Source organism: Temnothorax nylanderi, unplaced genomic scaffold, assembly GCF_030848795.1.
Source record: "Temnothorax nylanderi isolate EJ_2023f unplaced genomic scaffold, tnyl_v1.0 TNYL_tig0013_pilon, whole genome shotgun sequence".
Taxonomy (NCBI): Eukaryota; Metazoa; Arthropoda; class Insecta; order Hymenoptera; family Formicidae; genus Temnothorax; species Temnothorax nylanderi.
The window spans coordinates 51412-67140 of record NW_027249075.1 but is presented as its reverse complement, the minus strand read 5'-3'; the positions used below and the strand labels follow the sequence as shown (position 1 = coordinate 67140).

The following is a 15729-nucleotide window of genomic DNA, read 5'->3' as shown; positions in this document are numbered from 1 at the left end:
CCTCAAATTATGTTATGATTTAATTAAGAAATTATTCATGAATCGTTCATGAATATCTGATGAAAAAGAGGAGGTATTAATTCAAATAACTTTGCATTTGTTGCGCGTTGATATATTTGTCTTTACAAAATTTAAAGGCTTGTCTATTTTCCCAATGTAATACACAAAATATAAGAACAATCTGTAATAAATTCTAGTCCCACGAGTCACTTTGGGGCAATTCGATCGTGTAGCTCACGTCCTGATGAGGATAGGCAGGATCCCACCAATTCAAGATACGGTAATTGATAACGTTACGGAGTACTACTTGATTTGTTAATGTACCGGGAGCATCCGACGTTCCGAATCCAAGTTGAAGTCTGCGTTCTCTGAAGCCGGGCATTAGATTCTCAGATACTGTTTTCAGGACTAATCCGATCACAGGTGGTAACATACTATACTTTAAACAAGTCACCTACACATAAGTTATTAAACACGTTAAAATATATTACTACAAACAAAAACTAATTTTTTCAAAAATCTACGACCGAGTCTTTTATGTTACACACCCTAAGCACTTTGCAACCTTCCTCAGGATTAACAGCTACATCTTCCAATGTATCGAGAAATTCGGTTTTTTTATCACGTTGTTTACATTGTTTTAACGAGCTGTTGCGCGTTTTGGAAACTTCCTTCAACTTAAAATAGAAATACCATACTTTTACCTCCTAAAACACACCACAACATTAAGTATTATTTATTATGCGGCGTGAAGTAAAGGATGACAAGTCCAATATAATTACACAATTGCTAGATACCATTTTACATAATTACATAATTTAAGATATACAAAAGAACAGCTATACGTTTACTTGAGCTTAAGAGTTTAAATGCGGATAAAGAGTTATTCGCAATTTACTTTACTCCACATGAGAGTGCATTTTCTTTTCACGAGAGAATGCGGCTCGTCCTGTCGTAAGTAAGACATATCGTCTCCTTCCCCTTCCGGCGTTCTAAAATAACTGTAATGCAATGCCCTGATAACACAAGCTCTTAGTCCATGTAATCTCATACATTGTGGCTGCAAGCGCTCCGGCAAGTTTGGTACGAATTTGTAATATCTAGAATTACAATCTGATTTTAAATTATTGTACAGTCATACAGATGCAACGTACAATTATATATCATATTTACCATATTAAGAAATAAATATAAAATGTTACATTTTAGAACCATTAATCTATTTAAAAAGTATTAGAGGCATAAACAGAATAAAAAGACAATAATTTGAAAATAATCTTTAAAAAAAAATTCATACATTTTAGTTCATATAACATTATCAGACTGTACAGTAAAGTACTTACGATCTGTATAAATGAAACCAAAACTTTCCAGTGGTGGTTACATAGTAAGAACTTCTGCAAATACTTGCAAACTTTCCAACTGCTTCAGGCTGTATATATTCCGAGATAATAAACCATATATCCAATGGATAGTCGATTCCTATTAAACAAACGTAGTATTTTTGTTACATTTTATCATATATGATACTTTGTACATTTATGATGCAATCGTTAGAAAAAGTTTTCATGTTTAATTAAAACGCATTTCATTTACCTTCATTTTCATCATCATCCTTTTGACATTTCGATTTCCTTCTATTCCTTCTTCCTCTTGTGTTTTCTTTTAATAAGGTCTCTTCATCTGTTTCATCCCATGCTGGTTTCTCTTCTTCTTTCGTCGCTTCTTGTTTTACTAAATAAAATTTCAACAATAGAATTGAAACAACAAACTATAATACTTATCCAACAAAATAGTTTAGTAAAAAGTATGAGGTAAATAAGTTATCTTCTAACCTTCTTTAGAGACATTTGTAACTGATTTCTTGAACCTTGCATGTATCCGTAATGTATTAGCAAAGTCGTCAATGGTCACATCTGCTGTAAAATATCAAAACAATAATTATTTACGGGCAAACACAAATGTAAATTTAAAAAAATATATAGTCTTTTATTCAACAAAACATTTGTTCAGCTCCTTGCTGTTCTAAGTTTATAAAAGGAATTAATATCTAAATATAGTTTATACGCTCTCTCGAGTTACACTCAAGATTAAATAATATCTGTGTTATATCTGTGTTTATTTCATTTTTCATAGCCATACCAAAGAACATTTAGCCTTCTGCATTTTGAGGTAAAATTTCGTACGCGGTGCAGGGTGCAGGGACAAGTAAATTTACAACGCGATACGTATAGGTGGTGTATACAAGAACACTTAACCTCCTACAAGATTGTCAGTCCTCGTCTCTCTCCTCCGGCCTGCTTTCTTTCGCAGAGCGGACATCGTGCGTGTCGATGCGTTTCAACGTGGCGCGATTAAAGCGTGCTAATTAATCAGGTACGCATTGCGAGGAAATGAGAGATCTATGTACAAGTATATACACTAACAACGCTGCCGTGGGCAATAGGCTATCGCGCTCATCACGCGACACTGATCCGACTGATCGCACGATCCCGCATCGCGGATCCCCTCGCTCGCTCGCACGCTCCGCGACTCTCATAACCGCCGTCGACGAACGTTATCGGAAGGTGGAAGCATCGCGACGAAACATATCAAATCACGACTGTCAACATCGGGACGTCAGGAGAAGCACATCCTGCACATCATGGCGACGCAGGCTGCTTATCGCATGTATACATATACATACTGTGACACATACAAAGTATATAATACAATGTACATACATGTACGTATGTGTGTATGTAATTTACGTTGACCGGGCTTTCCTTCGTGAATTTTTGTCCAGTAGAGATGTATTTGAATTTTATATATTTTATATCAATAATTCCGATAAATTATCGAACTAAACACGCGAATTTCATTAGTTGTATCTATTTTTCAATGTATTTGATACAGACTTTACTCCTACACTCTCAGAATATATAAAAAAGAAAAAATAAGATAATAATTAAGTATTTAAAAATTAAACGTATACATGTTACATATAAAAGTTAAATATTAAAATAAAAGTAAAATATCTTATAAAATAATTCTGCACCTTTTTACCTTAATACTTTCACAGATTAAGCAGAAATAAGAATTGATTTATATAAAAAGATGTTTTTATTGTACAAAACGGATATTTTATTTCAACCAGGAAAAAGATAATCTAAAGACATATTTTTATTAACAAATCGAAATTTTTTAATTCGTATCACAAAATCTATTTAAATAATCGATTTCTCGAGTTAAGAAAAGATCGATTCAGAATCGTACTCTCGAACATCCCTGACGCGTGCCGACTGCCGCGCCGCGGCGGCGCCGCGCAGTATCGACGCGCCTGCGGACAGTGCGGACGCGGTTTTTCACGTTTGAAACAGTTCGGGGGGGAATCAGGGGGGCTGAGGGGGGTTCAAAATCGCGCGAATACACACCACAACACGTGCGACATGTTCGGGTCGACGACACTTCGGAGAGCCGTGCTGCTCGTCGTCCTCGTCGCCACGTTCCACGCCGTGACGGTCTCCGCGACGCACCGACTGAACGTGCCCCGCATCCTGTTGCCCGTGTTCAACAACTTCGCGGTGAATTTCACGCTGGAGGTGACGGACGGCAGTTGCTACAAATGGTGACTATGTACCTCTTTTTTCTGTTCCGTTCCTCGCACGGCGTAGCCGCGCGAGTCACGCCGCATCGCTAATCACGCGAAATCGCTCTCGTCTCCGTGGAGCGTGAATTTTCCGTCGCACGGCACGTTGCCGGTCGCACCATAACCTCATCGGTCATCCGCGGTCCGCATCCTTTCCTTTGCGGCAGCGATGACGTAGTATAATTTCCCGCGAATTGAAGATTGTTCACGCGGCGCGTGATGCAGCGCGATCTTTTGTTTTAAGACAGAACGGGCGGATATATTTGCGCAATTGTTAATATTCAAGTGATACTTGAGTAAGTATTCAGGTACTCTTAAATTACAGCTTCAATTATGTCTGCGTACAGTAAATTTCGCGTTGTAGGGAAATTCTTTTGAAATATTTGATTCTTCTGTTTTTTTTTCTATGATCTTCTCCGCTCTCCACAGGTCAACCTCACGTTTAGACATCATCCAGCTGATCCCCATAGATGAGAACTTCGACAGGACATGTTCGCCAAAGATATTAATTCAAACCATAACGAGAGAACTGACGAGAAATACCGTGATCGTTTTGGCGGAAGATATCAATACCGGCCACTTTCTGCGATGCGACGTTATAGTGGACGCAATTTTCTCACTGAATCTCATTACCACCACGAGAGAATTGTATATCGAGGATATACCTGAAGCGTTCGAGGTACGGGCGTATGATGAGCACGGAAACGAGTTTACGACTCTGGCGGGCATAGAATTCGTGTGGACTATCGGCGACGCCGACAAACACGTGTCGTCCGACGGCAAATTCGCGAGTAACGTGTTACGTTTCATGACCTACGAGGAGTCGCAGTACGAAAGACCCATTAGTATAGATACGTTGGACAGCGTCGGCAAAAGAGGTCACATTATTCTCATACAAGGTGTCAGGACCGGCACGGCTAAGGTATCCGTTAGACTGCCACATTCGGAGTACAAGTATGTCCCATCTATAGAGCTGGAGCTGGTCGTCATCGCCAATTTGATCGTTATTCCACCAGAGATAACGATAATGGCACAGGACAGCTTTAGATACAAGATAATGCACACTCGTCAGGGTCGCCTGGAGGAGATCAGCCTGCCTTTGAGTCAGTATTACTTGGAGGCAGAGAATCCCGACATCCTGGAGATCGATAACGACCACGATTTCGCCTACGGGCGTACATTGGGACGTACGAAGGTGTTTCTACACGACAAGAATGTCCGCGAGGAGTATCCGGTTGTTCTACCTTCCGGCATAGTTAACGTACACGAAGTCGCGTACATCTCCCTTTCCGTTTTGCCGAACAGAAACTGGGGATTGGTGTTGGGTCACGCTCACGAGATCGTCGTTGAACTATACGACAGCAAAGATCATAAATTCCACATTGGAGAAGGCGTGGAAGTGTCCATGAAGATAGACGAGCAATATCTGGAGCCCAAGTCGATTACGCAAAACGGCACTTATGCCGTCGTGATACCGATCACTTGCGGGACAACGATCGTGGAGGCAACCCTACGCGGCATAATCGATGAACGTGGCAAAAGGATTATCTTCGAGCCTCAGCTCTCCACTAGGGTCGAACTCACGACACACACCCCGGTGAAGGTTCAACCTCGCGTCTTGGCTGTTCCATGGGACGTCGTGAACAAATCCAGGTGAGCATAGAGGAATTGTTAATACGCCAAAAGAATTAATATAGATTTCTTTTATCGCTACTTTCTATCACTGTATTCCAGATTCGACATAATGTTGAAGGCGAGCGGGGGAGATGGGTCGTACGTTTGGTCCAGCAGACAACCGTCGATACTGGCCGTCTCGCAGAACGGCGGTATCAGAATTCTGTCAGCAGGTACGGCGGAGGTAGTCGTCACAATGGCGAGAAATCAATATAACAGAGACACGGCGAAGATACACGTATTGTCGCCTGTAAAGCTGAAAATTGTCGACTATAACATGGAGGCGGCCATAGGAGAACCCATTCATTTGCACGTCGCGTTATTTGGGATACTGCTCAACGGATCCGACGCCAAAGAAATACCCTTCAGCGATTGCAAGGATGTCGATTTCGAGGTGCATATCCCAGACGTGAACTTCGTGCGGAGTTACGATAAGAACGTTCAACCGATCGGCGTCGCGTGCGCCGTAATAACCGTGACAAATTATCGCTACGTCGGGACGTCCGACATAACCGTTGCCTACAACGCGAACAACAACGACGTGATCGATCATTATTTGACAGATAACGTCACCGTGTCGGCATACGAACCACTCACGGCGATACACCCCGGGAGCAAGGAAACGTTACTTGCTGTGGGATCCTCGAGGTACGTGGTGTTCAAGGGCGGACCGCTGCCATGGACGAACAAGTCCCAAGATTACTCACGGGAGATACAACTGTCGAACGAGGAGATCGCCGAGGTGGCTGAATACGAGGACACGTTGAGCGGACCCTTCGACAGAACCGTGTTCAAGGTGATCTGCAAGGCGTTGGGCAAAACCGCGCTGACGTACACGGTGTCGAACGTGCCCCTGTTCTCGAACTGTCGGCACACTCACGCGTCGGAAACGATCGAGATCGTCTGCGGCAAGCCCAGGTACATTTACCTGCAGCCGGAATTCAAAGGGACACACGAAAAAAATTGTCCGATCGGTCAGAACACGGACAAGATAATCGCGCACAGCTATAAGCGTCTGAAGATCGCTGTAATCGTCAAGGACGAGGACGGTACGCGGTTCGACAATATCACGAGCTTGAACATCGAGTGGAATCTGAAGCCGTCGGGCAGCGGCACCGTAGAAATCCAGTCCAGCACGATGGAAGAGACTTGGACGGACATGGACGTGATTCTGCCGAAGAGTCACTATCAAAATATCATTTTCAAGAAGCATCACGGCGTTCTCACGATATTCGCGACTGTGACTGGCTACCAGAAGCTTGTTCTAAATAGACTGAAACTCGCGCCGGAGTGGCCACCGTTTCCCGTCGAGAATGAAAGAGGTGGAGTGGAGACTCCGCTGATAGAAGCCTCCATAGAGGCAACTCTGGTGAACGACACCGTCATCAGCCCCAGTAAATTGATAATTCTGAACGATTCGAGCATGAAGTCGTACTTGCAGGTCAGCCAAGGCTCCGGTTACTACGAGTTCATTCTCAGTTCGAAAGATATAGCGGATATTCGATACATGGACACGACGAGGACGATCAGCGTGACGCCGAAGAAGCCGGGTGAGCTCCATATAGCACTGATGGATCTCTGCCTACCCTCGAAGTTGGCGGAGGTGCGCGTGGAGGTTCAACAACTCGCGGCGATCGAGGTGGACACCGTAGATAAGATTGAAAAGGGGAAATGCGTGACAGCCGCGTTGAGACTCTACGACACGAACGATCATGTTGTGAAACTGCCGTCTCTTGGCGCGCTAGATTTCCACGCGGAGATCGACAACGAGCGTATCGAGATCAAGCAGCTGCCCGCCAACGAACAAGACGCCGCGCCCTACGAGCGAATCCTGTACAAAATTCACGGCTTGTCGGAGGGCGAAAGTCAGCTGACGTTCGTGAAGACAGGTGACCGTGAGATACGCAGCGAGCCGGTCACCGTGCAGGTGTTCGTCCCGCTGCGGGTGCAGCCGAGGAATCTGACGATACTGATCGGCACCATTTATCAGATGCAGACCGTCGGCGGTCCGCCTAACGCCGAGATTGAATTCACGACGGGGAGCGGCGATATCCTGCGCGTCGATCGCAACGGGATTCTCGAGGGGAAGTCGGCGGGCTGGACCGGGATTCACGTGCGCGCCGTTGGTCTCGACGCCAAAGGCAACAAGGTGGTCTACTCGGAGGATCGCGCCGATATATACGTGCTGCATCTCGAGGGAGTGAAGATCTCGACCCCGGTGAACAGGGTGAGAGTAGGCGCGACGTTTCCCCTCTGGGCATTCGGTATCCCCGATTATCTGACGCCGCTCATCATCGGCTCCATGCAGTTGCAGCTGAGTTTCGCGTGGTCGTCGAGCGATCCCGGTCTGTTGACTTTGCACAACATGTACGAGGGCACCGGCATCAACATCCGATACCAGAATCAGGTGTCGCTGAGGGCCAGGGCTGTGAGCCCAGGTGTGGCGACGATCTACTTGAACGCCACCGTGCCCTGCAACATGCTGTCCAGTTACAGCAAGAACGACATCATATATACCACGTTCGTGAAGATCGAGATCTTCGAGGAGCTGCGCCTGACCGAGCCGCCATCGTCGGGAAACTCGATATCGACGCTACTGATGTCACCGAATTCCGTTCTACGGCTGCAAACCAATCGCGACCGGCACGGCACGACGACCTACAGGATCTTATCGAGCACGCACGGCGACGAATTCGAGGACCCGCGCGCCTTGACGCCCGCCGCGAAGGCCGTGATCGTGGAGAAGAACGGAATCGTGCGATCCGGTGAGAATTACGGTCAGACGATTATCTCCGTTACGAATACGGAAGCGTACAACTTGAGGCAATCGTTGACGGTGGTCGTCGAGGTCAAGCCTATTCATTACATGATGCTCTCCCTGAAATCCAAACTGCGCATACGGAACGGCGAGGAGCTGAACATGTTACCGAAGGGAATGGAGCTGGATTACATCGTTGAATATTACGACAATGTAGGAAACAAATTCCACGCTGCCGAGACGAACGTTAAGGCCATGCTGAATCGCGCCGATCTAGCGTCGTTCACCGCGGGCGCGGGTAACGTCATTACCGCCAGGTTCCTGGAGAACGGCGAGCTGGTCATCAAGACCTTCAACGAGAAACATCCCAATGGAATGTTCGACTACGTTCACATGATGATCGGCGATATCATATTTCCCACGAAGACCACCCTGACGATTGGCGATATAATATGCTTCTCCATGCCGCTTCTCTCGTCCGACGGTGATCCGGGATACTGGCAGTCCTCCGCGCCCGAGATATTGTCGGTGGATCCCCTCACGGGCATAGGTCGCGCCCGAAACGTCGGCCACGCCGTTATAAAACACAGCCTCGCGACACACGTGCAGAGTGAGATAGAAGTCAACGTTTTACCAGTCGCACGGGTAATTAATCACTTAACGAAGAAATATAACATATCATAATGTGGCGCGGTATACGTCGTAATAAAGTGATTTTTTTTTTCGCACAGGTATCCATCGTTCCTTTGAGAGGAAGAAACATCACCGGCACGGAAATCTTCAGCGTTCCGCTCGTGCTGAAGAGTAAGGACGAGGAGATCAAGGAGAATAACGTGTTGGCTAGAGGCTTAGGCGGTTGTCGGACGTTATCGTCATTTGCATTGAACACGTTTCCCTACGCGTGTAACATCCAGTTCGTCTCGTCGAGTTCGTCGATCGGCGTGAAGGACTTGTTCGTCGTGAAGCCGCGATTCGATATCGTGACAGGTTGGTGCAGTCTTATTATCGCGCACGATGAAAGATAAAGATACGTTTGTTGCAACGATTTTTTCTTTTGTTTATCACAGGCTTTTATTATTGCGACATCATACCAATGAGTTCTCCGACTATAGCCGCCAGTGTGTTGGAAAGCCGTATTCAAATTAGCGTCCAGAACCGTGACATCGAGTCAGCAGCTCTGGAACTCGCTTATTTGCCACCTGTGTACGTCGACGCCAAGGAGATCACGTTTGTCACCACTCAAAGTGTTGGTGGTGTGCTATCGACATCGTTTGAGGTGTATGGATTGTCGTCGGTGTTACAGTATCTAAATGTGAGTCGTTTGTTTAAGAATCTAAAAAAAATTTTTTTTTTCTTTAAAATCTGAAAATTTTAGACTTACGCATAAGAAATAACGCAATTAAAATTATTTATTAGGTCTTTTAACTTTATTGAATTATTTATTTTTTATTAGAATTGTGTGATGCTAATAGTTAAGAATTTATGATATTTGCTAAACGTTAATATTCTTTTTGTACATCTCTTTTTAAATTTTATGAAATATAATACTATTTACATTTTTTTCTATCAGATCGCTGTACCGGATGGTGTGGCCGTCACTTGGCAATACGTCTCCAAATCTACAATACAGTACAGATTGCGTCTAATGCACAATCAGGACGAAATTCAGGGACAAAAAATGTTTATTTCTAACGATTTGACCAAGCAAAACATATCTGTAAGTAAGCTGTATGGGGGTTTTAAACGCATTTACTTGCCGGACGTTATAGCGATAGTCATTTTATGATATCACGTGTTTCTTTCCAGCTTCACATACGTGTGGCAAGATACAGTCAATTCATCCCTATGTCCGGAGTACAATGGGTGAATTACATGTATTTCCACAGATACACGCTGGGAACATTCGCCGTTATTGTGATCACCATCTTTTATGGTAAGACCAGAGTCAAATTTTCTTAATAAAATAAGCTTACGTTATTTTCAATATTACTAACGTGAGTTGTGGATTTTTCAGTCTGGAAACACAAAGTGTCAGCTGTCGATTTAACAGTCAGGAATAGAGGTATTTTTGGTACGTGCCATTCCTTTTTTTTTTCGTTTCGATATTTTATTCATTCGTTTTTCTCAATATAGCATTTGTGATATTAATGGTTTTTTTTATATAGCTGACAAATCTCCGCCGATGATAAGGAAAACAATCTGTACTCCGTGTACAACTACTCCGACTACTCCCACGACTCCCAGCCCGCGAACTCCGCCGTTAAGGCCGTTCTCGGCGTTCGAATCGTCTGTTTACGGTGACCCGCGTAGTTTCGGCACACCATATATCAGGAGGAGAGATATATGTTAGAAAAAGATATGTTAGGAGAGTTAAAATCGAATACAGAGCAGCTCTGAATTGTTAACAAAGATTCGTTAGAAAATAACGTCCGTTCTCCTATCAACAATAAGAAACATTATTTAAATTTAAGATGCTCAGTTTCATGAGAAAAATTTAGTTTTGTCGACGTAAAGCGACTAATACGGATAACGACTGATGCTTTCATTAAAAATGATTCATTATAAATTAGTATAGTAATCATTGCAGAATTGTGCCTTAAAGGGGTCAAAATTATTATCCGTTTTTTTTTATGTATGGAAACATGTCCATTTCGGGAAAAAAAACAAGCTCAGTTTTTGTGAAACGTTTGTATTTTCGCTTGACGTGACACACATATATGACATTATTGTACATATTTATATGACTTTGTGACAATTGTGTGTGCGTGTGCGTGTAAAGAATGATTATAACAGTCTGTTAACATTGCCATGATGCACGATTCTTCGTGTATCATCTTCATTTTAATAACGATATAGTTCCTAGTCATAAAACTATATATTTTTGTTTACATAAATAAAACGGCAGCCAACTTATTGTTCGATATACACGATATATCGTATATTATCACAGAAAGGAACCTTATTTTTTTATATTTTGTGAAACTGTGATATATACACGTTTGTAGGACATATGTATAGCGTAGCAATTTTTCAAGTTGTATTCTAAGTTAGGTATAAGAGTGCTTAGGAGAAATAGAATATCTAGAGTTACTCGCTTATCAAGTAAAGATCCGGTATAAAGTCCGAACATGATATAATGATTTTTGAGAAGAAAAGATATTTCACCGTAAAACAAAAAGTCCCAATATAATTGGGTAAATAAACCATTTCCATTCTTTGGACGATGGAGATTCAAATAGCAAGAAGTTGAATATATTCTTAAATAAATAAAAAAGTGCAACATGATGTTCATAAATAGTGTCACGTTTATTACAAAAGTAGATATAAGTAGTAGAACAGTCGTGTTTCTTACAATGATATAGGAAAATTTATAAAGTGACCTAGAAATTCCTGGAAACGACTCTAACATACAATATACAATCAGTGTTTTTTTGTGTTCTTCAGCAATTTCTCGTATTTACTTTTACTCGAGTACCACAAGGCGAATGGAATGAGCAGGGAAGGTAGAGTCATCACGGCGAACGCGGCCCAATCGACCTATGAAACATAACAAAACAGGATTATAAGGCGATAAAATTTAACTCTACAGTATATACATGGATTTATATAATTATAAACTGAGACTTTAGGCAATAATTATTGTAATTTTGCTATAAAGGAAACGATATATATAACCGAAATAGAATAATTATAATCTTACTCGGAAAGGAAAAAATAAGATTAAATATCGTGTTATAAATTAAGAAAATAAAAACAAGTAGTACAGTTATAATATGTACATACTGTAATATACAAGACTGTACTGTAAAATACTATGCAGTCAGCATAGTATTTAGTTTCACGTTATAATCCACATAAGCGATTAAGTTTCTTTCTAAAGTTTGTATAAATTATAAGGCTACCTATCTCGGCGATGTCTCTTGTAACTCTATTACAATATATTAATATACGATCGTTATCCAAGTACATATGTTCATACCACGTGAGATGAAAACTGTTTGTCGTAGTCCCTGTATGCCACGATGAGCCCCTCGCCAGGCTCGCTGCTCACAGCCACCTGTAGCCGGGGAGCATCTTCCTTGCGGCGATAGAGAACCTCGGCCGAAGTGAAGTTGAAATATCCAAACTTACGCGGCCTCACAACCACGGTGTGGCTCACGTTGGTGTACGGTGGCACGCGATCGATCCTAGCGTTTAACTCGCCGCTCACGTGAGTGAAGTGATCCGGATGGAACGAATTGTCTGTGATCTCGACCTCCAATGCTGCCACGTTGCCGGTGTTGTAAATAGTGTACTGCAAATTTTGTTTTCGTTACATTAGTAATATTTTAATAAATGCAGACTGCGCCAAGAGTAAAATAATATTTCGTAGAAAACATTTGTAGAAATAGGTCATTAAAGGAACGCTTCAATGTGATACTGTGTACAGACGTAAAAAACTTGAAATATAGGCGAAATCTTCCTTTCTCGTTACCTTAATAACTATGTCCATATTTTCTACCAGGTATTTGTTGAGTATCTGTTTGGACACTAATAATCTAGCGGCCTCTTCCTCCTCCTCTGCGTACACAGCTACGCACAGCGCAGCGAACGCCGCGAGCAAAATGTGCCACTTCATACTGCAAGATAAAAAAGACTTCATTAGTTACTTTGTCATCAATTTTCGCTGCGAAACACTGTTTACACGTATGAATTCACCGACGTCAGTCGCGTAGTTCGCACATCACAATACTTTATGTCAACCTTATGTAAATTTATTTACGCGTCTCGACGATTCTGCCGTTAAGCGCAATTCTGACAGATAAGTACGTGTAAAAGTAACGAAGTGAATTGTACGAAATTTCCAGAACGCATTTCAGAAATTACGAAACACGATCGTCTCGCGCGCTAGAACAGCTGTGTTAACGACTACGTTTTCTGGAGCAGAAATTCGAGAACGCGTGCGATCGTGCTAGCAAGCGAATCGGTCAGCTTTCAGTTCCGCGGGAAAAATCGTCGGGTCTCATTGAAATGAAAAAAACGTGAAAGTAAAACTCACATTTTTCTCCGTGCGGACGTTCGACGACCGGCGATTACTGTCGTTCCGATGTCTCCAAACGCGCGAAACGTCTCTCGTGTCAGTTGCTCTCAGTGCCGGACGCACCATACGACGGCGTGCGAGCCACCGGGAGACACTCGCGACTCGCGAGAGCAGTGCCAACGGCGCCTCGTCCGCTGCCACGTTTCCGACACGGGATGATAGGTCCACGTACACATCGTTATTTCCGGTACGCGCTGCAAGCGCGCGAAGATGGCGGCGCGGTGGTGGTGGCGCGTCGTTTGCTATTTTATACATTTTTCACAAAACATTCAACAACGCTGGAATATTTTATTACACGTACGGCAAGTTGCCAGCATCGTAAGGAAAAATCACAGGTTTGCGCGATTTTTCTCAGACGCGCTTTGCTATCTGGGAAAACGAGTGCCGAATGCCGAAAAATTGAACAAAAAAATAGCTAGCTATAAAACTTTAATAAATCCGGATTGCAAGGAGTTTTCAGTATCGACTGCGAGAGACAAAACGGAATTTTATTGTTACAACGAAAAAGAATGCCGATCATTTGTTGATCATGCGTCTCCTTCGATTTACAAACGATAATAAAATTATCGCCGCGTAAGTGTAAAAGGTGCAAGTGTGGAAGTATAAAGTGCCGAATGAAGTCGCTACACGCTCCACCGTCTACACCAGTCTACACCGTTGGTTGACGATCAGCTGATCGTGGTGACAGTCGCCCAATTGTTAAATGTGGTGAATGAACGCGAGTGATTCCGTCGCTTCGATTTTAGGTTCGAATTTAGAAGAATCTTGGCAAGAGGGAAAGATAAAAAAAAAAGCGGAGCAGCGCATCCCGAAAGGAACGGATGTTTATTTTAGAGGAGTAACACCGCGATGTGACGACACTGCAGATATGTTTCGCTGACGTGGGTCGAGGCACGGTATTATTAGAGAGCTACTATTTACATCTCTCAAGATGTCGAACTGACGCTCCGCGTGATATTTAAAACTGCAGACTTTCGATCGCCCGATCCGATAATCTAGTAAGCGATGGCCGCTAAATTGTATCAACCCGATCAGGAGCTGGAAACGAAAGTTAAGAAAGGTTAGCCGTTTGTCTTGGCAACTTTCCTAATTCCCTTCTGTCTCTCCCCTTTCCGCTAAAATTCACTTTTGACATCAGGAGTCGAGTAAACTCGATAATCCCCACGTCGCGATCCGCTTTTTAACGAATATAAATAGAGATCGCGATGCGTGTGATAGGTTAACATTGATACGTGACGAAAAATATGAATATTGATCCACGCGACGACAAATCTCGTTGTTGCAGCGACGGAGCGGATATCGGAGAACATGCACATCGTCGCGAACGAGCCGTCGCTCGCGTTTTACAGGCTGCAGGAACACGTGAGGAAGGCGCTGCCGCCGATGGTGGAGAAGAGAGTGGAGGTGCTGGCGCTGCAGCAACAGCTGCTGGGCCGGTGCTACGACGTGGAGTATGCGGTCAGCGCGATCCGTACCATGCACGGCGCCGGGAAGAGCTTCGAGAATACCCTGGAGTTCATCAAGAACGCGATATTCTTCAAGCAGCAGCTCAAGTATGAGGAGCAGAGGCGGCACAAGAAGGAGGGCAGCCGGGACTCCGTCTACAAGAGGCTGTCGGCGCACATCCCGACGCTGGACCACCTACCGGACGAGATATCCGACGTGGTGCGGGAGACAGCGAACCGCGTCGAGTCGATGATGAATCACGCCCGACACTCGGGCGAGACGCAACGATCGGCCACCGCCCACAATTAGAAGGGTCGGAGGGAGGGACGCTCGGTCTTTCTGTGATAACAGCTCGCTCATCCGCGAGTTTCGTACGTGTAGATTGCGACGCCGCGTATATAATATTATTGATATAATAAACATGACATAAACATTTCTACTTTTGCTCTGTTGTTAAAAGTATCGTTAATTATTATTGTAAGGTGTGCGCCTCTAGTCTTACGGCTAAAATTACGTTTTTATCGACTTTTTTTCTTTATGTTACGTTTACATTTGGATAAATATACGTTTCAATTGTGGCTCGAGTATTGCATTTCAAATGACATTACTGACAATTGCAACTGACAACTGACAACTTCTTTTGCAAAACGTTTTTGTCATTTTGACGTCAGTTAGAACATTTCAAATATCGAATTCAAATATTCATTTGAATCAGATATCATCGAATGCGCATCGGTAATGTCATCTCACTTTTAGATTGGGCAAAAGGCACGCGATTTTTTTCAGAAACCAAATCTCGCGAATGATATTGCAAACATTTATGCGGAGTCGAACGATACTTTTATTCTCGACTGGTAGTGCATCTGCGAATGTATAAGCAGAATCGCGGGGTTATTAACATACGCTGTTTTCTCGACGAGTTTTGTATGTCTTACCGGTGTATACGCCACAATCGAATTTTCCAGAGTTGTACTGTAAATTTAAAAAATATATCTACATGGATTGTTTACGTATTGCTTATGTTACGTTTAAACGAATCTTTTTTCATGCAGACAATAAAAGTAATGTAAATTATAAATTGAATGATCGATTGATTAATTTCCTTGAACTTGTATTTTTTGCAAACAGTCTCACAAAGATAAA

At 43.2% G+C, this 15729-nt stretch overlaps 4 protein-coding genes across 7 annotated transcripts; 2 read left to right on the top strand and 2 right to left on the bottom strand.

Moving 5' to 3' along the window:
• Positions 1-96: 96 nt before the first annotated feature.
• On the bottom strand, positions 97-2653 carry Fsd (transmembrane protein fates-shifted). 2 transcript variants are annotated; one of them, XM_071697595.1, is made up of 7 exons: positions 2259-2653; positions 1836-1919; positions 1597-1734; positions 1344-1482; positions 899-1100; positions 549-707; positions 97-454 (listed from the first exon to the last, which is right to left on the bottom strand). In XM_071697595.1, the coding sequence occupies exons 1-7, from the start codon at positions 2320-2322 to the stop codon at positions 194-196; spliced, it is 1047 nt and encodes a 348-aa protein (XP_071553696.1). In that variant the 5' UTR covers positions 2323-2653; the 3' UTR covers positions 97-193. The 2 variants fall into 2 exon arrangements, with proteins under 2 accessions (XP_071553696.1, XP_071553697.1); XM_071697596.1 differs by having other exon boundaries at positions 1836-1916.
• A 700-nt stretch (positions 2654-3353) lies between these two features.
• On the top strand, positions 3354-12018 carry Gp210 (nucleoporin 210). Its single transcript, XM_071697584.1, has 9 exons — positions 3354-3607; positions 4058-5281; positions 5363-8705; positions 8792-9047; positions 9128-9372; positions 9631-9777; positions 9867-9993; positions 10075-10131; positions 10226-12018. The coding sequence occupies exons 1-9, from the start codon at positions 3429-3431 to the stop codon at positions 10408-10410; spliced, it is 5763 nt and encodes a 1920-aa protein (XP_071553685.1). The 5' UTR covers positions 3354-3428; the 3' UTR covers positions 10411-12018.
• Ssrbeta (signal sequence receptor beta) lies at positions 11348-13291 on the bottom strand. Of its 2 annotated transcripts, XM_071697600.1 has the most exons (4): positions 13099-13291; positions 12535-12679; positions 12040-12354; positions 11348-11597 (listed from the first exon to the last, which is right to left on the bottom strand). In XM_071697600.1, the coding sequence occupies exons 2-4, from the start codon at positions 12676-12678 to the stop codon at positions 11481-11483; spliced, it is 576 nt and encodes a 191-aa protein (XP_071553701.1). In that variant the 5' UTR covers position 12679; positions 13099-13291; the 3' UTR covers positions 11348-11480. The 2 variants fall into 2 exon arrangements, with proteins under 2 accessions (XP_071553701.1, XP_071553700.1); XM_071697599.1 differs by lacking the exon at positions 13099-13291 and having other exon boundaries at positions 12535-12717.
• A 479-nt stretch (positions 13292-13770) lies between these two features.
• On the top strand, positions 13771-15669 carry LOC139767903 (BLOC-1-related complex subunit 8 homolog). 2 transcript variants are annotated; one of them, XM_071697604.1, is made up of 3 exons: positions 13771-14031; positions 14111-14200; positions 14426-15669. In XM_071697604.1, the coding sequence occupies exons 2-3, from the start codon at positions 14146-14148 to the stop codon at positions 14893-14895; spliced, it is 525 nt and encodes a 174-aa protein (XP_071553705.1). In that variant the 5' UTR covers positions 13771-14031; positions 14111-14145; the 3' UTR covers positions 14896-15669. The 2 variants fall into 2 exon arrangements, with proteins under 2 accessions (XP_071553705.1, XP_071553704.1); XM_071697603.1 differs by having other exon boundaries at positions 13776-14200.
• The last annotated feature ends 60 nt before the right edge of the window (positions 15670-15729 follow it).

Excerpts from the sequence above, each read along its gene's own strand:
- Fsd (XM_071697595.1), bottom strand. The coding sequence starts at position 2,322 with ATGTCCGCTCTGCGAAAGAAAGCAGGCCGGAGGAGAGAGACGAGGACT. Across the intron at positions 708-898 it reads GCACTCTCATGTGGAGTAAA|GAGGTAAAAGTATGGTATTT; the intron begins GTAAATTGCGAA and ends GGTGTGTTTTAG. Across the intron at positions 455-548 it reads AAGGTTGCAAAGTGCTTAGG|GTGACTTGTTTAAAGTATAG; the intron begins GTGTGTAACATA and ends ACTTATGTGTAG.
- Gp210 (XM_071697584.1), top strand. The coding sequence starts at position 3,429 with ATGTTCGGGTCGACGACACTTCGGAGAGCCGTGCTGCTCGTCGTCCTC. Across the intron at positions 8,706-8,791 it reads ACGTTTTACCAGTCGCACGG|GTATCCATCGTTCCTTTGAG; the intron begins GTAATTAATCAC and ends TTTTTCGCACAG. Across the intron at positions 9,048-9,127 it reads GCGATTCGATATCGTGACAG|GCTTTTATTATTGCGACATC; the intron begins GTTGGTGCAGTC and ends TGTTTATCACAG.
- Ssrbeta (XM_071697599.1), bottom strand. The coding sequence starts at position 12,702 with ATGAAGTCTTTTTTATCTTGCAGTATGAAGTGGCACATTTTGCTCGCG. Across the intron at positions 12,355-12,534 it reads ATATGGACATAGTTATTAAG|TACACTATTTACAACACCGG; the intron begins GTAACGAGAAAG and ends CAAAATTTGCAG. Across the intron at positions 11,598-12,039 it reads AACAGTTTTCATCTCACGTG|GTCGATTGGGCCGCGTTCGC; the intron begins GTATGAACATAT and ends TATGTTTCATAG.
- LOC139767903 (XM_071697604.1), top strand. The coding sequence starts at position 14,146 with ATGGCCGCTAAATTGTATCAACCCGATCAGGAGCTGGAAACGAAAGTT. Across the intron at positions 14,201-14,425 it reads GGAAACGAAAGTTAAGAAAG|CGACGGAGCGGATATCGGAG; the intron begins GTTAGCCGTTTG and ends TCGTTGTTGCAG.